At 37.7% G+C, this 24978-nt stretch overlaps 2 protein-coding genes and 2 pseudogenes across 2 annotated transcripts; 2 read left to right on the forward strand and 2 right to left on the reverse strand.

Moving 5' to 3' along the window:
- Nucleotides 1-8370: 8370 nt before the first annotated feature.
- Nucleotides 8371-9293, reverse strand: LOC131791903 (melanocyte-stimulating hormone receptor-like; annotated as a pseudogene).
- Nucleotides 9294-10220: 927 nt separating this feature from the next.
- LOC136282122 (TNF receptor-associated factor 5-like) lies at nucleotides 10221-15162 on the forward strand. Its single transcript, XM_066169363.1, has 6 exons — nucleotides 10221-10390; nucleotides 10982-11033; nucleotides 13191-13289; nucleotides 13968-14132; nucleotides 14484-14561; nucleotides 15079-15162. Exons 1-6 carry the CDS (start codon nucleotides 10221-10223, stop codon nucleotides 15160-15162), a joined length of 648 nt encoding a protein of 215 aa, XP_066025460.1.
- Nucleotides 15163-18631: 3469 nt separating this feature from the next.
- On the forward strand, nucleotides 18632-20223 carry LOC136282121 (adenosine receptor A1-like). Its single transcript, XM_066169362.1, has one exon. It carries the CDS (start codon nucleotides 18870-18872, stop codon nucleotides 19818-19820), a length of 951 nt encoding a protein of 316 aa, XP_066025459.1. The 5' UTR covers nucleotides 18632-18869; the 3' UTR covers nucleotides 19821-20223.
- An 827-nt stretch (nucleotides 20224-21050) lies between these two features.
- LOC131791905 (melanocortin receptor 4-like) lies at nucleotides 21051-22285 on the reverse strand (annotated as a pseudogene).
- Nucleotides 22286-24978: the final 2693 nt, after the last annotated feature.

The following is a 24978-nucleotide window of genomic DNA, read 5'->3' on the forward strand; positions in this document are numbered from 1 at the left end:
TCACGTGATTGAAAGAGGAGAATCGTTATGCCCTGTTTGGGTAACAAAAGAATGGTAATCGTGATGCGCTGTGTGGGCTCACGTGATTGAAAGAGGAGAATCGTTATGTCCTGTGTGGGTAACAAAAGAATGGTAATCGTTATGCCCTGTGTGGGTAACAAAAGAATGGTAATCGTTATGCCCTGTGTGGGTAACAAAAGAAAAGTAATCGTGATGCGCTGTGTGGACTCAACTTCATAGTCTCTCGTTCACTTTCATGAAAAAGGTCTGAAAGTTACCAGTTACTGCCCGGGTTCCGAGTCAAATAACCGTAACCCACTTCGTTACGTTTCAACAAATGCCATTTTCGTTGTACATGTAATATGAGAAATTTATGAAAAATGCCGGTAGCTGTTGATGTTGCTGTCGAAAAATGCCTCAGAAGACATTTGTTATTTTAGCATAAAATAGACGAGTGATGATGATAAAAAGTGAATAAAAAGCAAAGTAAAAGTTCTACTCTGCCCAAATGCAATTTCATTCCAAAATAAGTCCGTACAAAAAAATTAACGATTAAGCTGTCAGGGACGAGTTTTCAACAATAAAGGAAAAAATGATAATATCAACAAAAGTAAAGTACAAAAAAAAAACTGTTAAATTATCTAAATTTCATATCCGTCAACAACCATCAACATTTCTTACATGCAGGTGAAACAATTTGCTGCACAAAGCTCATATTTTTTTTTACACTCCTTTATTCTCCATGGAAGACTAATGGACCAGCTCAAAAAAACGAGTAGATGAAGGGATAAAGGAAGATTGAAAATAACGCGTATAACGTTACGGTGAATTGCACTGGTAGCATAACTGTAATATATGCTCACACAAATAATTGGTGCTAGGCATCTTTGAACCGTACATTCATAACAAAGCCGGGGAATTGATAATGGTGAATATTTGATATGCCATAAATGTAACAACCTGCCTGTTAAATCTATGAAAGCTTATAATTATTTCCATAAAAGGTACGTATTCTCGGTTGTGAGTCTATAACAATTATACAAGTTGTCAGTATGAAGGATGTATACAGTTAATTAAATAGCGAAATGAAAAAAGAAACCAAATGTATATCAAATTTTTGAAAAAAGTTAAACTCGTTAATCATTGGCTTGATGTTGCAACCACCCGGTTATTTCTCTGATTTTTTCATACAATTTTTCAAGGCTCATAGTTTCTTTCCCCTTTCGTTTTTACCCAGAGCAGGTTAGGAATTCCAAATTTTTGGTCCTTGAAAAAACACAAAAAAATATTTAACATTGGTTCGAAATTGATGATATCGGTAGTCAGTGCCTTTTCGAATGTATGTGTTATGCGAATATATGCTGTTATTGGTGACAGATAGATTGAGAAATGAAGGCGGAAGTAAGCGGTTATGATAGGAAAACATAAATGACGTTATGAACTACAACCTCATCCCTCAAGTTCCAAAAATGAATATTTCAAGCGGATGCCTTCTTCGCCGAAGTAAATTTTTTTACATAAGAAGATAATTTCACTTTCGCCTTATCGATTTAAGTTCCTATGTTAAAAGCGTAGTCAACCATCTCGGATATACAGACTCTTTTTTTTTTTTTTTAAACATAGAACCGTGACGGTGCTTCACATTGATAAAATTGTTTACATGAATCGATAATTAACATACTTAAGAAACATCATCTTTAGGCAAAAGGAAGCCACCTTGGCTAGGCGATTACCCCACTTTGAGACGTTTACATGGCAAATTGTTATCCCGGCTGACAGGGTTACCCTACTCAGCAGACCGGGCAACCCATCTGGACGGGTCACCCCACCTATTATGTATACGTGATTAAGATAAAACAAGAGATTATATGAACAGGCGGGTCACCTCACCTACCTGAGCCTCCACCTCTATGTAAATAGGCCCTAAAGCATACAGTTGTCGCTACATCTATAATTTAGTTCGTATGCTTTCTTAATGGTGCGATGTAGTTTTGGAATTCTCTCATCGCAGTATGGTGCAGCAGTGTAGCGATTCCTCTTTGCCTATTAATATCCTTCTTCAATTATACTTGGATCTTCTTCACTCATTTTCATCATCAAACGCAGGTACAGACAGTACTTCATCCACAGTATGATCAACAAAACCAAACAATTTCTCATGAATTCCACTGAACATGTCTCGATGCAGGAAAGTAGTGGCAAGTGCTATCTGCCTCACGGTGTAGTGGAGGTTTTATTTACTCATAGCGAACGGCCTTCATTAATTTTCTTTGTTAGGCAACTTACAGGGACATTGGTAAACTAACACTCGTCCATGAATCCGATTCTTTATTGTTGGAAAATCACAGAAGTGAGACAAGCAGTGAAGAATACAATTAAAACTAAATGCTGTTTAAGAAAATAGTTCCTATTTAAAGCTGTCAGGTGCAAAAGTAAAGGAAAGGAAAATTTATAACAGCTCATACATGTCTTAACTTGCAAATCCCACTTAAAGTCGTATTCGAGGATTGCTTCAATGTTGTAGTTTGTTTAATTGTCACAGACTGAAATATAAATGAAGGTCACCGGCCTTCTTGTACGCCTGTTCCAGTGGATACTTATGTCAGAAACACAAAAATGTGTCTTATGACTTGAAAGTCAAGTTATTATATTATGATGCAGCTGGAAATAATCGCTACAAACTCAAGATATATACATGTGTATTTGACTTATTTATTCATAATGTTTGTGGCAACTTTTCTGTCCGGGAAGCAAGTATCATTTAAAGACTGTTACTGATGTATTTAGGAATTGAATTGGAACCTGACTTTGGAAAAATTAACTCCACTCAATAGCTATTTATGACAGTTCTCCATCTTCTCTTCCATCCCCCGCCTCTGTTGTTATACACTTATTTGTTAATGCGTGTTTTGCCTTACAACATTTTCTATATGTTAAGACTTTTCCCAGTTCTTGAATCAGAGGGCTTAGTTTGAGTCTTAGAGAGTCTGGGAATTAGGCTTGTTTCACTAGTCGTCACGCAAGACGGATTATCTCTTCCGGTTTCGGTCAGAAATCGAACTCACAATGGTGGCTGGCAAGAATATTCCAGAGCTTGGCGGCTATGATTTTGAGTTTACAAGTGTAGTTCCCAAAGCCACTTGAACTTAGCTCTGTGCAGCCTTGAAACCACTCAGAATCTGGTTAAAGATCAGTCAAAGCAGATTGAGCAATTGACATCCATATTCAAGGATCAGTTACAGCAGTTGAATGATCCATCACAGAAGTTGAATAATCAGTCACAGCAGTTGAATGATCCATCACAGAAGTTGAATAATCAGTCTCAACAGTTGAATGATCAGTCACAGCAGATAGAAAGATTGGTGGCCAAGAATACAGAACAGTCACAGCAGATAGCCAGATTGATGCCCAAAGATATGAATTATTCTCAAAAAAATGAGCGATTAATCTCCTCTCTGAATGACCAGTCACAGTAGATAGCCAGTTTAACATCCACTGTGCAGGGTCTGGTGCAGGAGGTAGAACGCCTGACAGGCCAGGATCGATATCAAGCTGTGCTGATGGACAAAACGACCGACCAAACCAAGGACCAGACAAACGTGAAAGGGACAACCCATGCCAATGTTAAAGAGGGTATGTTTTTATAGAAACTGTGGTGCTGCGTCGATGGGGGGTATAATAAGATAACTTGGTTTTATCAACTGAGTTGATGATGTAAATTGTTCACCGTAAAGAATTGCTAAAGCTGACGTTTCGACCGGCAGCCCTTCGTTAGAGCGAACATAGAAATTTTGGGTTTGCGTGTTTTATATGCAGAAAAATAGTAGTCTTACCAATAATCACACTCTTACTCGTATCTGACACATCATTTCCCGCAAGTTATTATTGAATAGGAATCTCTTTTTTTTAAGGGAGGGGGGGGGGGCGGAGGGGACGGGGATACTGGTGTATTGATAAGCCTATGTTACGCAGAGCTAGGTTCTTTTCTGTTCTAAAAACATCAATGAAGTCTGATTGATGATCGTAATGTATTTAGTATGATGGTCGTCTTAATTATCTACTGTTTTTTATTTATTACAGGTGGTACTATGAAACAGGGCTTCAAGCCTAAATTAATCAATGATATTGAAGTAGGCATGAAGGTCTTGTTTAGTCTTTTTGGGAAACGTCGAGGAACAGTCAAGTACGTTGGACCTGTTGCTGGCCATGGATCTAAAGATTGGCTCGGCGTAGAGTTAGATCCAGATCAAGGTAATATGATGATTAAAATGAAATAATAAAATTACGTGAGAGTAATTGCTCAAGGTAAAAGTGAATAAGTTCGTGAACTTGAAACTTTTAAAAAGACTGTACATCCACTGCTGCAAGTGTAAGTATCTTTCGTTCAGAAGAAATATTTTATACGCACTGTCTAGGGAGCTGTCCTAAAGCACTAACATTGATAGGCATCATGGAAATGTATTATGAAGGTAATAAAACGAGGGTACTCATTGAAATTTAATACCGAGATAATCCGCCCCAAGACCGAAACGTTGTCCTTTCATGTTGTTTCATGCTTTGTGGGAAAAGGTTCTCCCCTCATTCATAGTAAAACTAAACCTTCATTTAGATTAAAACAACTTTTCACGTGTTATTTAGCAATAAATCAGGCTCGCCTTTATATTAATTTTCTCGTACTTTAGATGGCTGAATTTTTTTATGTAGAGCGATCGTTACCGGACTTTTACCGGCGGCACAACGGGACATTTGACGGAAAAAGAATCTTTACCTGGTAGGTAATGTTATGTCTCCCGCTTAAGATAATTTTTTCAACCCAGAAATTCTTATTCGATGTATACGTCGCTTGACATCGATGGCGTTTGACATATAGACAATGACGGAATTAATTCTGTAACGTCTCCATTTACTCATGCACCTCTGTTTTCGGCTGGTTACGTTAAAAATGACAAAGGATCTTTTTTTGCTTGTTGTATTAACCCTCAGTGCACCTCGTAGAGGCTGCTTCACCACGTTTGGTAACGTTATTGAGTGTTACAGATGACGTTAACAGTTATGTGGCACCTATTTCTTTGCTTCCAATGTGAAAGAACAAGAAAAGTCAGAACAGTCTCTGGTTACCATCTTGAGATGATCGTCCACTGCTCAGAGAAGATTTCGTCGACCAATCACAGTAACGACTTCTTGGTCTACCGTCTGTTTGTAAGTTAACAGGCTTGTTTTAAGGCTGGTTGAATTTCAAATATTTTACAAGCATATTAAAGTAGATAACATAGATTCTTAATTTCCAGAGGTTTCTTCAAGAAATTATTGAGTAAACTTTCTCACCAATCGATAATCTTTTAGTCATTTTTCTCTTTCCTCGTTTTTTTGTCTTTTCAAGTGTCCTGTACGGAGAATTTTTTGAGTTTTTGAAATCACAAAATTAAGATACTGTGTAAACTAATTGCAATTTTGAAAGGCCAGGACCACCAAAAACTTGGCAAACTGGGTAGAATTTTAATGCTCGGCCTCAACACATGCCTCAGTTGACGAGCGTCACCTTGCATCACTTCCAGCATTCCATGACATCATTCAAGTAATACCGTATTTCCTCGAATAGGCGCCCGGGCAGCTTATTTAAAATTAAGGCAAAAGAAGGGGCGCTTATATGGAGGGTGGCGGTTAACCTAGGAAGGTGTTTATTAAGTTTTCCTTTCAACGAAGTGTAACTTTATTTTTTCTATATCTTAAATAGAAAAAACAAAAGCTAAAGCATCCACGTAGACGTCAAGAGATAGCACGGGGATAGCGATGACTGGAAGCGAGACTTCTCCTTTACTGATTCGCTTGTAGTAGTTGCTTAAAAATTTATAAATAAAGCTACAATACAAACAGGTTTTCCTTGTATCCCTACTCATTAAGAAAGTGAGGGAAGAGGCTGTGCTTATTCAAGATAGGTGCCTGTTTGATATTATGGCATCGGGGGCCAAGATAGAAAGATATCAGAAAATAGATCGAAAGATACTGAAAGATATCAAAAGATATATCGAAAGATTCTGAAAGATATCAAAAGATTGATCGAAAGATACTGAATCAATAGCATGGATATTGTTTTGGTTTCCACTACTAAGGAGGGTAATACTGTTTGTGTTTCTGTCAATTTGATAATATTATGAATTCAATAAAATGTCCTAGGACGCTGAAATTACGCCTAATTACGACAAATAAGCTGGTGTTTGATCAATACAAAAACAACTTCTGATATATTTACAGTTGATGGTTCGCTCCTTCCTCAAGATAGACGTCACAATTAAATATTCCATAAATAATTAAGTCAGTTGCATTTAAATGAAGAGATCACAGACTCCATCGCCAGGAAATCCAGGTACGCGGCAACATCATTCAGCGAGAGCAATCTAGCAACTCGAGTTCCACTCCACCGAACATAACTCAGTATAGAAAAGGAGTGTCCAGTGTAATTTGGTCGCAGGTGGCAGTTGCTGTTTGTTATCTTCCACATGGTATAATCACAGCTTTGTGGACCAATAGTGGACAGTCGTCGGCTATTATTGTGCTCAGACAATTTACAATAACTCTAGTTTACTTTAATTCGTCACTAAACCCTTTGCTTTACTGCTGGAAGATTAGCGAGGTGAGGCGATCGGTGAAGGAATTACTCAGACGAACACTTTGCAGCTAATTAATTAAAAGGCTAGAAAATGATCCTTAAAGTGCTTATAACCACTTTATAGAATCGATGAAGGTTTAAGCTTTAGTTAGAACTTATATAACTGACCTACAATTCTTTTTAATAACAATTTTTGAGACTCAAGCCGTCAGTCATTTGTAGATGACATTGCTAAACAATCTTAATTTCCTTCATCAATATGACGAATAAGAGCTAGATGTAAATTTTAAAAAAAAGCAGCTGTTCTTTCCCATATATAATTGACACTGCTAATTTAAATATATACTTAGCTGATGGAAAAAAGGGCATATTACGTGCAGTGCTTGGATTTGAAATTCAACCTTCTCACGAGTGAGTAAAGAGAACTAATCATATCTATCATCAACGGGACAGGATAATTTCTTATCCAAATGCAGACCTGTAAAGTTCTGTTTATTTTATAGCTATTATATTTAGATAAAATACCACTTTAAAACACATCTTAACAACGCTGAATAAAGAGATCAGCTGCAAGAAAACTGCTTTAATTTCTGACACGAAAACAAAACAATTGCTTGTAAAAAAGATGTCTTGCTATTAAAAGAGTTGAATTCAATCTTAGTAACATTGGTAAATTGAAAAAAGGAAATCGTCGTGGATAGTTTCACCGCCATATTGATAAACACAGTCACCATAATAACACTGATATCTTCTCAGGTAACGCTATAAAGATACGCCAACTGCACCAGGGGGAGTTGTTATGATTTTGAAGCAGGACAAATACTGTTATTTCATCAATCCCTGTATGATAGATTACGCTAGTATTTGCATTTTGCTCAACTGTGGTCTCGTCTAATATCAGAATGTTTTTCGCTAATTTGTGTGAAAAGTTTTTCTGCCTCGAATATATTACGGGGCAAGGGGAATTGCTTTTCTTGACTTTCTTTAAAGCAATGTTCTCTGGTTTTAAAAAGAATGTCCACTGTTTGAATACACTCTACCATCTAGAAAACAAGATTTCGGTGTCACACGCAATATTTTCACCAAGTATAATTGCTCTTGTGATTGTGGAAATTCTGATACTCAGATTGGTCGAGGGTTGCATCGTACTTAGCTATAATAGCAGGAGCGCTAAATTTTGAAATAGCTGCCACGCGTTTTTAAATGCAATTAAGGGAAATGGTCGTAAGAAGACCCAAGGGTTTTTATCTTATAGATTAAAATCCTAGTCAAAATTATAAGCATACAGCAACATTGGGAGATACGTTCACCACACTTTTTGCAAGAGGTGTGGTTTTGTGGGTTTTACAATTCAAGTTTTGTGGAGACAAACTGAGTTTATCACCAAAATAAGCAAAAAAATAAAAAAAGGGAATTGTGGTTGGCAGAGACCACACTTAAAAAAAAACACTGAACTATTAGCCGTTTATTATAATATATTAGTATATCGAAATTATAATTGTCTATTTTTTCATACGGCACCTGTTCTTTTTGACAGTCACTGCTTGCGCAAGTCAAATTGATGCCGGAAATTAATATTGTTTCACACTGTTATCTTCGAATGACGGCTGCTTCAATCGTAGTAAGAAGGCATCGAAAGAACGGGAAATTTTACAGAAGGAAGAATCTCTTTTACCGAAAGTGCGCCGAGCTCTAAGAAAAGCTTAAGCCATCATCAATTCTATAAGCTAACTACAAGCTCTTCAAGGCTCCAGCCTTGTAACTTATGGGCAGCAAAGTGTTTCTCTGATTATTTCTTTAACCGATTGTCTCACTTCTCTGATCTTTCAGCAGTAAAGCAACGGGTTTAGTGTTGAATTTACGTAAACTAGAGTTACTGTAAATTGTTTGAGCACAGTAACAGACGATGGCGTCCACTACCATGTGGAAGATAACAAACAGCAACTGCTAACTGCAGACACATTACACTGGACACTCTTTTCCTACATCGAGAAATGTTTAGTGACCCTGAACTTGAGTTGTTTGATCGCTCAGGTTGGAGAATGTTGCCACGTACCTGAAATTCATGGCGGTGGAATTTCAAAAAATCGTCGTGTAAGACAAAACTGAGGTTACAAAACAAACAGGTATCGTTATGTGGGTGTACCATGTTGTTATACGAGAATCATGCGCATGCATCACGGACCACACAGTACAAAAAATTCAGAATACAAGAACGATTGCTCGTGCCCTATTCAGAGTCACATTTTATATATATCTTACCCTTAATGACAAAGCAAGAAGTCTGTCCACGCTTATTGCAGTCATTGTTAACAAAGAGATTCCCACAGAGGAGATACCCCGCAATGATACTGGTGGACAACGTGTTATAACATTCATCCCATCTTTTTCTCATCACTGAAATCCAGTAGGTGATGGTTAGAGGCTCAGAAATGACACCAACGAGGAGATCAGTTGTAGTCAGGAATCGGAGAAACAGTTTGGACGGCGCGTGAAGAGATGTCTCTTTATGATGGGCAATCAGGATCAGAATATTACCCAGAAATGAACAAATGGCCAGCAAGAAATTGAACACCGAAAGAAATGTCAAATAGCCCTGTATTCCTGTAGTTAATTCCTGAGAGCAAAACAACTGCTCGTAAGTTTTCTCCTTGCCATCTCCAGAAATGTTTCGGTAAATCGTCATGATTTAAGCAACAGAAATGACTTAATTTGGAGTTATATATCATTGTGAGCTATCTACTTCTTGGTCTTTGCACAATATTTTACGCTCAAACATATCATTATCTGATTGTTTATCTAAGGGCAGGTGAATTTGAGAAACTCTACTCTTAACGGAATTTTATAATTAAAGATATCTTTTTTGACGAAGCAACATGAATTGAGTATACTCACTTTTAACCACTTTAGATTATTCCTCTCGGAACCACCGTTGGGTATGTCAGTAAACAGCACAAATCGGAGACTTCATTTGCATCATTCGTCGAAATTAGGCGTAATTTTAGCGTCTTAAAACATTTCTTTGAATTAACAAGAATGCAGACAGTATTAGCTTTCATGGCAGTGGAAACCAAAGCAAATATCCTATGATATTCGATTCATATTTTGGAACAGAATCAAACAATCGCGGAACCCCCTGGAGACAAACATTTCTCATCCATTTTATTCCCAAGCACATGCCAATCTGTATATTGGGAATGCCTAACCAGTATTTTTCATTTTTTTTTTCTAGCCAACCCCGATATAGTTTTAAGACCTCCATAATTATGGGGAAAAAATGTGTTTGCAAGCGATACGCGTTCATTGGAAACATTTCGTTTACCAAACCATCAATCTTGGCTATACCAGTATATTGAACGATTTAGTAAAAAACTTTGAAAACATCTTTTTAAAGATTGGTATTTTGCGGTGCTCTTCCTTCCCCCGCCTCGATTGTTTTACTCTGATTTGTAAATGCGTGTTTTGCAGTACAACATTGTATGTATGTTCAGGTTTTTCCAAGTTCTTGAATCAGAGGGCTTAGTTTAAGTCTTAGAGAGTCTGGGAACTAGATTCCTAAGTCTTCACGCAAGACTGATTATCTCTTCCAGTTTCGTTCTAATCCGAACTCACAATGGCGGCTGACCAGAAAATTCCAGAACTTGGCGGCTATGATTTTGAGTTTATAAGTGTAGTTCCCGATGATTTTGAATGCCCTGTGTGTCATTTAACAATGAAAGATCCCATACAGATTGGAGGATGCGGCCATAGATTTTGTAACACCTGCTTGGGGAGCTTGTTGAGGTAGGGGGGCGCATCACGGTACGCTGTATCAAGTTACAACTGAAAACAATCATCTTACGTGACAATCACCTAAGTTGAACGACGATATCGACCGGTTGAGTCACTTTCCAAGGGAATTATTGTGTGTCTCAGTTATACATAAGTAACAGCTAAATAGCTTTATCCGGTACAAAACAATTCAAACAGGTTCGAGGTCGCCGTGAGTACTTATGAATGCGACTGAAAGCTATCAAATATTTCACCAAATAGTTACTTGTTGCCTTTTAGGTGTCTTCGATCGCTTTAGTACAAGCGCATCTAACTGATTCATCGAATGATATGATCTTTCAATTTAACTTTGATCTTTCACTTTGATCTTTCGTTTACTTTGTTAAAAAAGGAATCGACTTAAACTAATTATAATTTGTCTTTCGGATGCAAATGTTAATTATATGCAACAAGTCCACCATTGTGGATTCTTTATGCAGCAGCGTATGGTCCAGCGATGAAAAACGCCAAGACTTGATAGTAAAATAATATACAAGATGACCAATTTCTAAATGTTTGTTTTCTGACTTTTTTTTTCTGTTGTTGCAAATTTCCTTCCTTCAGGGGCCATTCTCCAAAATGTCCAGTAGACAGAGAGCCTCTTTCACGTGATAAGGTAATGATATCGCACGGCAAACTAGCGATTCCACGCTCTACTCTCGGTTAACAGATCCTTAGGCATTTTAACTTACAACTCGAAACGCCGTATCCTTCAAATGGGTGGCCCCTATTGCAAAGTTAAGTCAAAACAAAACATGTCTAGCACAAGGGTAGAAATCATCGTTACTCTTTCGTTTCAGTGTCACAAACGCAGAAATTTTGTTTTGAAATAGGATCCTCACTTTAAGTTATTCGTGTGTGTGTACATGTTTGTGTCTTCATTAATTACGCGAAATTCTCCGAGGGTAAAACCATAGAAAATTGAAATATATTTTAAAGCGATAGACTGCGTTTTTATCGGTTTACCAGCTTAAAAACAAGTTTGTAAATCACGAGCTAGCAGAGGCAAGTGATTGACAAACGATTCTCGGGTTCTCCCAACATCCTGCGTGGGTTATTACGCGGGTAGGCCGATAGAAAGTGAGTTCCATCGCTTAGTTATCACCAACTGCATTATTTCCCGGAGGTGGTGGATGCGATTTTGCGGCAGTGTAGCGCATGAGGGAATTTAGGATTCTGGTCTTGTTCGAGAGCGGTGAACAGCTTACAAAATTCTTCTGCTGTTTTGCGGCGTATTTTAAACGACGAAAGTACCCACGCTCCAGCTGCGAGGTGATCATCTTGCGTCATGGCGAAAATATAAGAGTTCGTATGGGAATATTAATGATCTCCTTGAGGAAGTAAAAATAGAGTCAAATTGTCATTAAAAAATACCTCACCTAACTTCCACAGTGCATTGCTTGTTGTCTGAAAGCTTACTTTGTTGAAACGAGGCCATTTCAGGGAGTAATTCATTTTTAGGTTTCCTACTCTTGGGAGAAGGACAAGGCTGCTCACTCATTTTCCGAAGGCGCAAAATCCCACAGGCGACCCAAGCTCCAGCTTCTCTTATGAGTAAGTAACTAGAAATGGATTAGTCGCTAAAATGGCCTCGTTTCAACACAGTAAGCGTTCAGACAAGACGCGATGCACTTGGAATTATGGTGAGGTATTTTTTTTTATCGAGAATTTAACTGTATTTTTACCTCCAAAGAGCAGTTGTAAATATTCCCATACAAACTCTTATATTTTCGCCATGACGCTTCTTACGCAATAAGATCATCTCACAGCTAGAGCTTGGGCCGACTGTGTGACAACAGGCACTTGGAGGATTTGCTTCCCTTAATCTGCCAATAAATGAATCTGTTTGAGGACGCCATCTCGTTGTTCATCTCAAGAATTCTAGACGACACGATCACTTAGGTCATTTTCCGCGATTTGAAACATTTTTCTGGATTTCCAAGGAATCTTGGATCGCAAATTATTTTTGGGTTTTAAATAAGTCATTTTTGGAAAAAGTGATCCTATCAAGAATTTGTAATTGTTTTTTAGATTTACAATAACTTTTCAATACGGATTTATTTTTAAAATTATTATTCAAAATATGTTTGATTGCAAGAAAGTGAGCAAGATTTGATTGATTTATCTTTGCTAAACAAGTGGGAGACTGGTTCAAGTTAAAATCAATAAAAAATCGATACTAGCACTAACGATTAATGTTTTGCGGCGGCGATTTCAACTTTTCACAAACGATCGGTGGCAACGTTGATTGACATGGTTAAGATTTCACAAGCCGTAAAGGCTTCACTTTATCGATTGATACTAAAACCTGTGATTGATATTTAGCGCTATCGATCAGCCTCAGAACACCGGCGATTCATAATTCATAAGCGCTTTTACTTGCAGTCTTACAGTGGCGTTCACATATAACGCCGTTATCTGTATTCCCATTTACAATTATGATATGTTGCTAGCGATTGAGTTTTATCACTAGCGATTGAAAATTTTGGCATAAATGGCTCACCATGGTAATACTGCATTATAATTTTATTTTATAATACTGCCAGTCCATTTCAACACTGCCCGTTCAGTTTATGCTACAAGCAAAAACTGACGGTATTTTTTTGTTTTGTTTTTTCTTGCTCAAGATATCATTCTCTTTCTATCATATTTCAAGTCCTCCACGCCGTCATTAAAGTGCGCAAAGATTGTAATTGAGCGTAATTATGTTGACATTGGTGTAACCTGATACCTGGTTAGAATGTATTGACCATGAATGTGTCTGGGTTGTCAGATATTTCCAGATGTTGCTTGTCATCGCAAAATTCTGGATCTCAAGGTGAAATGTTCTTATGTTGGGTGTCCTTGGACTGGAGAACTCCGAGCTGTGCAGGTAATTTTTTTCACTCCTGATGAAGGCGCTAGACAGGAGTGTCGAAACGTTGGGTCTATGAATCGTAACTTCTTCGGTTACATTCATTAAATCTGTAAACCAGAGTAGCATCAAACCATGTTTGATTGTCCACCTGGTTGCCGTGTGAACTTTAATAGATTTTATTTGCGAGGTAATATATCTACGGCGCATCCACAGTCAGTCCCAAAACTTTAAAAGTCTCTCAAACATTGTCATTTGTCTCCTAAATCATAAGCAAGCATTGTGCATATTCTTGCTACTCTTGAGCATCGTTGCAACAAGATAAGATGTTATACGAAGCAGATAAGGATAACTTGTGGAGCTCAACTCAATAGTTTCTTGTACAATAGTAACGGTCTGGACTGAACAGCGGTGTTGTTTTAGTATTTGCCATCTACGGTGTCATGGACAGCAGTTTGCGTGCGTGCATGCTTATTTTATTACACGTTTATTTAATATTTATCACCGGTCTTAGAGATATCATTATTATCAACAAGTCACACGTAAATTTCACATTTCTTTTCTTAGATCCTAAACCGTCAGTTAACCGATTGTTTTCCTGTCAATCAAGTCTCTCTTTTCTTTAGCCTGTTTTATGTCTTAGCAGATTGGATCATGATTACATTGCAGTTTATTATCGATAAATTATGATTTCAGAAACATCAGTCAGAATGCCTGTTCAACGCGGTGGAGTGTCCAAATGAAGGATGTAAAGAGAAGCTCATCAGGCGAGATATGAACAATCACAAGATAACGGAATGTGTCTGGAGGGAAGTTAGTTGTAAATATTGTCGAAGATCGTTTATCGTGAAAAACAAGCAGGTTTGTTAACAAAAACATATTCTTTATATAGCTTCTACAAAGGCAGTATCTCAAACTTTTGCTTTTTATCCAAAGTGGAAAAGTGGTGACGACTATCAATCTTTATTAAGTCAAGATTTTGTTGAGCTCTCGATATCTTCTCTTATTCGATATAAAATTGTTACACAGAAACATCTTAGTAAAGTTGGGCTTTAATGTTGGATTCGAGAACTTTGGTCCTCTACTGATAAGAAAGTGGGTATTTTACTCTATAAATTTCGTTAGTACAACAGCCTGTCTTTATTAGTCATAATTTTTATAAGACGGAGAGAATTTTGAAATTTTAAAAAACTTATTTTCGATTTTCTTCAGCAACATCATAAAGTCTATCAAAAGTTTCCGGTTCAATGTCCCAACAATTGTGGTCTGAGAAATATTCCACGAGAAAAGGTAACATTTAATATTCTCACTGATTCTCAGTAATTCCAACGAGTGTTTAATTGAAAGTTCATGCACACAGCCCGCATCCGGACATAGTGCTACTTTATATGAAAGAACACATGCTTAGTCCTGTTTTATGTGAGCAATTGGAGGAGTTCTGTGTTCTCGTGTTTAGAGAACGTGTAATACTGTTGGAAATGTTTTTCTGGCTTCAGTCAGAGGATATAAAGGTCGTTATTTTCTGCTATGAGTGAGCCTGCCAGAATTTAATCTAGGTAGCTCCACGATAGGGAAACAATCCTTAACACCGTTACGATCCCTTCTAGGAGGTTTTCTCCGTTAAACTTCGCAGGGGAAATGCGAAAGACTAATAAGGAATATTTTTAAATTTCAATTTCCTGATTCATAAATTACGAAATCTTAGGAGTAATTTTGAGACTCCGAATGATTTGCTTTCGCTACGCACGAGGGAGGATTTCTCTGGCTGCTCATTCAAGACTAAATCTTTTTCATCTTTTTGTTGTAGCTCTTGGCTCATATTCGTGATAACTGTCCTTTAGCAGAAATTGAATGCAAATACAAGAACTTAGGATGCCAAAATGCGGTATGAAACAGCTTTCAGTTGATATCCAATTGTAGGTTTTGCGGAGAGGTCGTGCGTTTGTATTGTATAACCATATCATAAAACGAATTATGACGAATTGTCAAATGAATATACATTTTCTCATTTTGTAGGGTTTAAAAAATTCCTACTGACCAGTGTGGCAGTTGAATAAAAGAGGTTACTAACCTCATCGTCTTTTTTTAGTTTCAAAGAACAAGGACCAAATCTCACTTAGAATCGCACATGGAAAGCCACTTGAACTTAGCTGTATTCAGCCTTGAGACCACTCAGAATCAGGTTAAAGATCAGTCAAAGCAGATTGAGCGATTGACATTTATATTCAATGATAAGTCACAACAGTTGAATGATCAGTAATAGCAGATAGACAGTTTAACGTCCACTGTGCAGGGTCTGGTGCAGCAGGTAGAAAGCCTGACAGGCCAAGCTGTGCTGATGGACACAACGACCAACCAAACCAATGACGAGACAAACAAGATAGGGGCAACTAATGACAAGATTGAAGAGGGTAAGTTTCTTTGAAGAAACTGTGACGCTACGTCGATGGGGGTATAATAAGATAACTTGGTTTTATCAACTGAGTTGATGATGTAAATTGGTCACCGTAAAGAATTTCTAAAGCTGACGTTTCGACCGGCAGCTCTTCGAATAGAGAAAATTTTGAGAAATTTTGGGTTGCGTGTGCTTTATATCCAGAAAAATAGAAGTCTCACCGATAATCACACTCTTACCCGTATCTGACACATTATTACCAGCAAGTTAGTATTTGATATTTAATTTTTCTTTTTTTTTTTTTTGGGGGGGGGGGTGTGTGGGGAAGGGGTTCACTTGTGTGTAGATTTGCTGATAAGCTAATGTAACGCAGGGCTAAGTCATTTGAACTCCGGTCCAAGTAAAACTACTGGGTTATGTGGGCCTTTAATGACCTAAAACATCAATGAGGTCTAATTGATGATCGTGATGTAAATAGTACGATGGTCGTTTTAATTATATGTTGTTTTTGTTATTTATTACAGGTGATACTATGAAACAGGGCTTCAAGCCTGAATCAATCAGCGACATTGAAGTCGGTATGAAGGTATTGTTTAGTTGGTTTGGGAAACTTCGAGGAACGGTCAAGTACGTTGGACCTGTATGTGGACTAGGTTTGGTCGTCGGCATAGTGTTAGATCCAGGTGAAGGTAATAATGATGATTAAAATGTTCTAATAAAAATAGGTGAGATTTATTGCTCATGGTAAAAGTGAAAAAGTTCGTGAACTTGAAACTTTTAAAAAGACGGTACATCGACTGCTGTAAGTATCAATTAACAATTGGTTCATACGTCAGCGTGCGTTCATCGAGATATGAAGCACGCGGGAAGTTTGGAGAGCACGAAAGATGCGTAAGAGTTGCTCAAGGCATGGCCGAGAGCAACTCTAGCTTCTTGAGTGCTCTCTAAACTTCCCAAGTGCTTCATATCTCGATGAACGCACCGCTGACGTATGAACCAATTGTTTTATAACATTTTCAACCCGATGGAAAATTTTTTTCTCGAGGGATATGTTTGCTGACGTCATGAGCGTGCACAATAGGAATACGAAGCACGCTCGCGCAATTGAATTTGATTAGACAAATTTACTAGCTATGTTATAACTATATTTTGTTCAGAAGAGTTATTTTATACGCACTGTCTAGGGAGCTGTCCTGCAGCACTAACATTGATAGGCATCATGGAAATGTATTCTGAAGGTAATAAAACGAGGATACTCATTGAAGTTTAGTGTCGAGATAATCCGCCCCCAGATCGCAACGTTGTCCTTTCATGTTGAAGTTTTGTGGGAAAAGGTTCTCCCCTCATTCATAGTAAAACTAACCTGCATTTAGATTAAAACAACTTGTTGGCGAGTTTGAGGCTCGCCTTTTATCTTGATTTTCTCTTACTTTAGATAACTGAAAATTTTTTCTTTATTCAGAAGAACCGGTTTGGTTAGGTTACCGTGAGTGCAACGGAACGTATGAGGGAAAAAGATACTTTAGCTGGTGGGTAATGTTATGTCTCCCGCTTAAGATAATTTTTGAAACCCAGAAATTCTTATTCGATGTACACGTCACTTGACATCGATGGCATATGACATATTAATGAGGACGGAATTAATTCTGTAACGTCTCCATTTACTCATGCGCATCTATTTTCGGTTGGTGTCATTAAAATGACAAAGTATATTTTTGTTTGTTGTATTAACCCTCAGTGCACCTGGTAGAGGCTGCTTCACCACGTTTGATAACGTTCTTAAGTGTCACAGATGACGATATCAGTAATGTGGCTGCTGTTTCTTTGCTTCCAATCCGAAAGAACAAGAAAAGTCAGAACAGTCTCTGTCTACCATCTTGAGATGTTCGCCCACTGTTCAAAAGAGATTTCGTCGACCAGTCACAGCAACTACTCCTTGGTCTACCGTCTGTTTGTAAATTCAATAGAAGTTAACAGGCTTGTCATAAGGCTCATAGAATTTCAAATATTTTACAAACGTATGGTATTAAATTAGATACCATAGATTCTTAATTCCCAGATGTTTCTTCAAGAAATTATTAAGTAAACTTTCTTGCTAATCCATAATCTTTAAATCATTTTTCTCTTTCCTCATTTTTTTGTCTTTCAAGTGTCATGTACGGAGAATGTTTTCTGATTTGTTAAGGTAGATACTATGCAAACTAATTGCAATTTTGAAAGGCAGGACCGCCACAAACTTGGCAAACTGGGAGGAATTTTAATTCTCGGCCTCAACACATGCCTCAGTTGGCGAGCGTCACCTTCCATCACTTTCAGCATTCCATGCTTGAACTGAGTTTATAACAGCTGCTCAGGACTGAAAACACGATGAAATAAAAAACATAACAAAACAAAACAAATCGAAAAAAATGTAGACTTGAAACTAAAAGAACTGGTGCAAAAATTGAATAAAAGGAAAAGGGCCAAGCTTTGTCTTAAGACAAGCTCTATTATCTAGTAATAAATAGGCGAATTAATTATAGTCCTGAAAGACCCGTGATTCTGAAAAATAGATCAAAAAATACTGAGAGATATCAGAGGATGGATCAAAAGATACTGAAAGATATCAGAAGATGGATCGAAAGATACTGAAAGACATCAAAAGATTGATCGAAAGATACTGAAAGATATCAAAAGATGGATCGAAAGATACTGAAAGATATCAAAAGATTGATCAAAGGTTATGAAAGATGTCAAAAGATGGATCGAAAGATACTGAAAGATATCAGAAGATGAATCGAAAGATACTGAAAGATATCAAAAGATTGATCAAAGGTTATGAAAGATATCAAAAGATGGATCGAAAGATACTGAATCAATAGCATAGATATTGTTTTGGTTTCCACTAGTAGGGAGGCTAATAGTCTTTGTGTTCTGTCAATTTGATAATATTATGAATTCAGCGAAATGTCCTAGGACGCTGAAATTACGCCTACTTACGATAAATAAGCTGGTGTTTTATCAATACAAAAACAACTTCCGATATGTTTACAGTTGATGGTTCGCTCCTTCCTCAAGATAGACGTCACAATTAAATATTCCATAAATAATGAAATCAGTTGCATTTAAATTGCACGAAGACCAATGAGCAGGTAGCTCGCAGTGATATATAACTCCAAACTTAGTATACAAAAACTCATTAAGTCATTTCTGTCGCTTAAAACATGACGATTTATCAAAATATTACTGAAAATATTAATGCAGAGGAGAAAACCTACGAGCGGTTGTTTTGCTCTCAGGAAATAACTGCGGGAATACGCAGCTATCTGATATTTCTTTCGGCGTTCAATGTTTTGCTGGCCATTTGTTCATCCCTGGGTAATATTCTGATCCTGATTGCCCTTCACAAAGAGACATCTCTTCACGCGCCATCAAAACTGTTTCTCCGATCCCTGGCCACAACTGATCTCCTCGTTGGTGTCATTTCTGAACCTCTAACCATAACGTGCTGGATGTCCGCGGTGAGAAAGCGACAGAATGATTGCTACAACGCATTATTTACAAGCTTTATAGCAAGCTATCTTCTCTGCGGCATGTCTTTGTTAACACTGACTGCAATAAGCGTGGATAGGCTGCTCGCCTTAACATTAGGGCTGAGATACAGACAAGTTGTGACTGTGAAAAAGGCGTGCGCATGTGTCATCATGTTCTGGATTGTTTCCATTATCTTTTCAGCGATGTATGCGCAGAACGTCCGAATAACAATATGGTATAGCCATATAGTTATACCAGTAAGCTTCTTCACCTCAGTTTCGTCTTATACAAAGATTTTTTGGGAACTCCATCACCAGGAAATCCAGGTACGCGGCAACATCATTCAGCGAGAGCAATCAAGCAACTCGAGTTCTGCTGCACTGAACATATCTCAATATAGAAAAGGAGTGTCCGGCGTAATTTGGTTGCAGGTGGCAGTTGCTGTTTGTTATCTTCCACATGGTATAATCACAGCTTTGTGGACCTATAGTGAACAGTCGTCGGCTATTATTGTGCTCAGACAATTTACAATAACTCTAGTTTACTTTAACTCGTCACTAAACCCGTTGCTTTACTGCTGGAAGATAAGTGAGGTGAGACAATCGGTGAAGGAACTACTCAGACGAACACTTTGCTGCTAATTAATTTAAAGGCTAGAAAATTGTCCTTAAAGTGCTAACAGCCACCTTATAGAATTGAGCAAAAAGAGCAGCTGTTCTTTCCCATAATTGACACTGCTAATTTCAATATATACCTAGCTGATGGAAAAAAGGGCATATTACGTGCAGTGCTTGGATTTGAATTTCAACCACAAATGTTAATAGTATTTCTCACGAGTGATTGAAGCGAACTTATCAGATGTGTCATCAACGGGAGAAGATTATTTCTTATCCACGTGCAGACCTGTAAAGTTCTGTTTATTTTATAGATATTATGTTTAGATAAAGTACCACTTTAAAACACATTTTAACAACGCCGAATGAAGAGATCAGCTGCAAGAAAACTGCTTTCATTTCTAACTCGAAAACAAAACAATTGCTTGTAAAAATGATGTCTTGCCATTAAAAGAGTTGAATTCAATCCTAGCAACATTGATAAATTGAAAAAAGAAAATCGTCGTGGAGTGTTTCGCCGCCATGTTGATAAACATAGTCACCATAATAATACTGATATCTTCTCAGGTAACGATATAATGATACGCCAACTGCACCAGGTGAAGTTGTCATGCTTTCGAAGTTGGAAAAATACTGTTATTTCGTCAATCCCTGTATTATAGATTGCTCTAGTATTTGCGTTTTGCTCAACTGCGGTCTAGCCTAATATCAAAGTGTTTTTCGCTAATTTGTGTGGAAAGCTTTTCTACCTCGAATATATTATGGGGAAAGGGGCATTGCTTTTCTTGACTTTCTTTAAACTAATGTTCACGAGTTTTAAAAAGAATGTCCACGGTCTGAATACACTCTACCATCTAGAGAACAAGATTTGGTGTCACACGCAACATTTTCACCTAGACTGGTCACACTCAGATTGGTCGAGGGTTGAATCGTACCTAACTATAATTACCTCGCGCAAGGTGATTATAGCAGGAGCGCTAAATTTCGAAATAGCTGCCTCGCCTTTTAAGTGCAATTAAAGGAAATGGTCGTAAGAGAACCCAAGAGTTTTTTACCTTATGGATTAAAATCTTAGTCAGAAATTATAAGCAGACAGCAACATTGGGAGATAAGTTCACAATACTCCTTGCAAGAGGTGTGGGTTTTCCAGTTCAAGTTTTGTCGAGACAAACTAAGTCTATCACAAAAATTAGCAAAAAAGAAACGTGGTTGGCAGAGACCACAATTCCAAAAAAAAACTGAACTATTAGCCTTTATTATACTATATTAGTATATCGAAATTATAATTGTCTAATTTTTCTATACGGCACCTGTTCATTTTGACAGTCACTGCTTGCGCAAGTCAAATTGATGCCGGAAATTAATATTGTTTCAGACTGAATAACGGCTGCTCCAATCGTAGTAAGAAAGCATCGAAAGAACTGAAAATTTTACAAAAGGAAGAATTTCTTTTACCGAAAGTGCGCCTAGCTCTCAGAAAAGCTTAAGCCATCATCAATTCTATAAGCTAACTATAAGCTCTTCCAGGCCCCAGCCTTGTAATTTATTAACAGAAAAGTATTTCTCTGATTATATCTTTAACCGATTGTCTCACTTCTCTGATCTTCCAGCAGTAAAGTAACGGTTTTAGTGCTGAATTTACGTAAACTGGAGTTACTGTAAATTGTCTGAGCACAGTAACAGACGATGACCGTCCTCTATAGGTCCACAAAGCTGTAGTTATACCATGTGGAAGATAACAAACAGCAACTGCTAACTGTAGGCACATTTCACTGAACACTCCTTTCCTATATCGAGAAATATGCAGTGGCCCTGAACTTGAGTTGCTTGACTGCTCAGGTTGGATAATGTTGCCACGTACCTGAGTTTCATGGCGGTGGAGTTTCCAAAAAAATCGTCGTGTAAGACAAAATTGAGGTTACAAAACAAACAGGTATTGTTATGTGGGTGTACCATGTTGTGATACGAGAATCATGCGCATGCATCACGGAGCATACAGCACAAAAAATCCAGAATACAAGAACGATTGCTCGTGCCCTGTTCAGCGTCACAATTTGTTTATATCTTACCCTTAATGACAAAGCAAGAAGTCTGTCCACGCTTATTGCAGTCATTGTCAACAAAGATATGCCACAGAGGAGATACCCCACAATGATACTGGTAAAAAACGTGTTATAACATTCATCCCATCGTTTTCTCACCGCTGAAATCCAGTACGTGATGGTTAGAGGCTCAGAAATGACACCAACGAGGAAATCAGTTGTAGCCAGGGATCTGAGAAACAGTTTGGACGGCGCGTGAAGAGATGTCTCTTTATAAAGGGCAATCAGGATCAGAATATTACCTAGAGATGAAAAAATGGCCAGCAAGAAATTGAACACTGAAAGAAATATCAAATAGCCGTGTATTCCTGTAGTTAATTCCTGAGAGCAAAACAACCGCTCGTAAGTTTCCTCTTTGCCATCTTCAGAAATGTTTCGGTAAATCGTCATGATTTAAGCGACAGAAATGATTTAATAAGTTTTTGTATACTCAATTTGGAGTTATATATCATTGTGAGCTATCTGCTTATTGGTCTTCGCGCAATTTTAACGCTCAAACATGTCATTATCAGATTGTTTATCTTAGAGCAGGTGAATTTGAGAATCTCTACTCTTAATGGAATTATTAATTAAAAATGTCTTTTTTGACGAAGGAAAATTGAGTTGACTCTTTTCTAAAAACCACTTTAGATTATTCCCCTCGGAACCACCGTTGAATATTTTAGTAAACAGCATAAATCGGAGGCTTCATTTGTATTGAAGAAATAGTAGCTCATTCGTCGTAATCAGGCGTAATTTTAGCGTCTTAAAACATTTCTTTGAATTTCTGATATTTTTGAATTAACACGAATGTAGACAGTATTAGCTTTCATGGTGGTGGAAACTAAAGCAAACATCCAATGATATTCGATTCATATTTTGGAATAGAATCGGACAATTGCGGAACCCCTGGAGACAAACATTTCTCATTTCAATTATTCCCAAGCGCATACCAATCCTCATATCGGCAATGCCTAACCAGTTTTTTCAATTTTTTTCTAGCCCGCCCCACTAGCTTTAAGAGTACATCTTTATTAAATAATACTATCGGCTTTTTGGCATGTAAATCGAAGAAATACTTGATCGTGAATTCTCATTGTTCATGACGCAGGAAACCTAAAATAACTCGGTGTGGTCGTTGATTGACATCTCGAGAATCAGAGGTCATCATTACTGGTAAGGGGAAGATCAAAGTAAAGTTTGGGCGCTCTTAACATAACGATGACTTATATTTTATAAATTTCTTAATCATAAAAAATACAATTTCATCGATTGTGATTGGTTTTCACTAATTTACTTACCAAGTTGTTATCGCACAGTTCAATAAGCCAATCACATTCAAAGTTCTAGTTTAAATCAACCAATCACATTCATTTTGATTGTATTCAATTTCAGAGCGACATCAAACAAATCACACCTCCTTTGTCAGTCCTTTAATGCAAATTTTCCCTTTTCCTTCGTAACTTGGCTATTCTTATTTAATCGGAAATTGTCATTTTCACGATTAATCAATAAAAAGACTTTGTGTCGTCCAATTAAGTATGTAATCATACTTGTGGTAAACAAATCGGACTCCCGCTGCGCGGTCGTCCGATTTTGTTATCACTCGTTTGATTACAAGCCTAATTGAACTCCACTCGGTCCTATTACCATAATGTTTATTAATGATATCTTATTGAGTTATCAGTCACGAGCAACTCTAGCCTTAGCGTCAAATTTCAACAGTGGTGCAAAATGAAGCTCGTCAACAAAAGCCTGTATTGAGAACGAGAAAGAAATTCTATCCAAGTTCCCTGTTTTTTAATTTCCTGATCTAAAGTTTGGGGTGAAGTTTCTACGATGTGCGTCATCATCAACCGATCGCATGCAGTAACAGAGGAATGTCAGCGCAAATTTTGGCGGAGAATAAATGGACTTTATTCTGGGAAAGCGAAAGTGTTTTGAAGAGAGGTGGAGAGTGAAGAGGGTCAAAGAGGTGACAGTTGACATCACTGATGTGCTTTCAGAGATAGAACAGAATTATGAGTGTACAGAGTTGCAAGTTCTACGTTGCGTGATTTCCATCCTTGCCCAGACTCGTAAACAGGTTTTTTCGCATTAGAGGGGGGGAAGGGAGGTTTGAAGGCCAAAGGCACTTATTGACGAGTAACATCCTCCTCCGGAAAATTTTGAAAAATTGGGTCGTATGAGACTGCATTTCGTACGTATTAAAATGAAAAAGTTCATTTAATTAGGTTCCATTTCAAACTACAAAATAAACGAGTCAGGACGAAAGTATTACAATTATCTTGATTTAACCTTTTTTGTAATAACTTGCTTTCTTTTAATCGCCGGAAGCTAGTAAAAAGACTTTCGCAGCCCGTGGGAGTGTGCGTACGTACCCGTTGCACCCCTCCCCTCTACGGGTCTGTTGCTGATGGATTGTGCACTCTCTGTGGTTGAATATTCAGAAGGTTGCTGATTTTTTCCCTGACAACTTTTCGAACTTCCTTAATCGTCAAGCAATAGATAAACGGGTTCAGAGTCGAATTTGCGAAGACAAGGGTCCCTGTATAATGTCTGTTGAAAGAGGTAGCTGTGGATTCTTCACTATGACGCAGCAAGGCCGACATAATTCCGTGTGGCAGGTAACAACACACTAAGGTTATCTGTAGCCATAGTGCACTGGACACTGCTCTTCTATTGAAAGCTATGTTCATTGGGCTTCGTGGGTTCGCGTGTTGGTTAATAAGGTCTTGAACTTGTGTTTGCCGATGTCGGAGGGTGACGAAAATTGTTGTGTAAGAAAAAACCGAGATTACTAAACAGATCAAAGTGCAAACGTACGCATACGTTAAAGGTATCTGGTCATTCCATAAGTACAGTATAGAACATACAACTCCTACGATCCAAATTATAGTGACAGTGAAACGTGCTCGTTTCAAAGTGACAACTAGTTTGTACCTCAGTCCCATTAATAGCGCAAGAAGCCTATCCAAGCGTATCGCTGTCGATGTAAACAAAGATACTCCACTTAAGATATAACCTGCTATGAAACTGATAACAAAAGTAAGGCGGCACGTTTCCAAACTTCCATTTAACAAACTCATTTCGTAAGCAGCATA

This window comes from Pocillopora verrucosa, chromosome 7, assembly GCF_036669915.1.
Source record: "Pocillopora verrucosa isolate sample1 chromosome 7, ASM3666991v2, whole genome shotgun sequence".
Taxonomy (NCBI): domain Eukaryota; kingdom Metazoa; phylum Cnidaria; class Anthozoa; order Scleractinia; family Pocilloporidae; genus Pocillopora; species Pocillopora verrucosa.

What these genes read in the sequence shown, in the direction of transcription:
- LOC136282122 (XM_066169363.1), top strand. Translation starts at nt 10,221, where the DNA reads ATGGCGGCTGACCAGAAAATTCCAGAACTTGGCGGCTATGATTTTGAG. An exon ending in GAGAACTCCGAGCTGTGCAG is followed by an intron (nt 13,290 to 13,967) that starts GTAATTTTTTTC and finishes TTATGATTTCAG; the next exon opens with AAACATCAGTCAGAATGCCT. An exon ending in GAAATATTCCACGAGAAAAG is followed by an intron (nt 14,562 to 15,078) that starts GTAACATTTAAT and finishes TTTTTGTTGTAG; the next exon opens with CTCTTGGCTCATATTCGTGA.
- LOC136282121 (XM_066169362.1), top strand. Translation starts at nt 18,870, where the DNA reads ATGACGATTTATCAAAATATTACTGAAAATATTAATGCAGAGGAGAAA.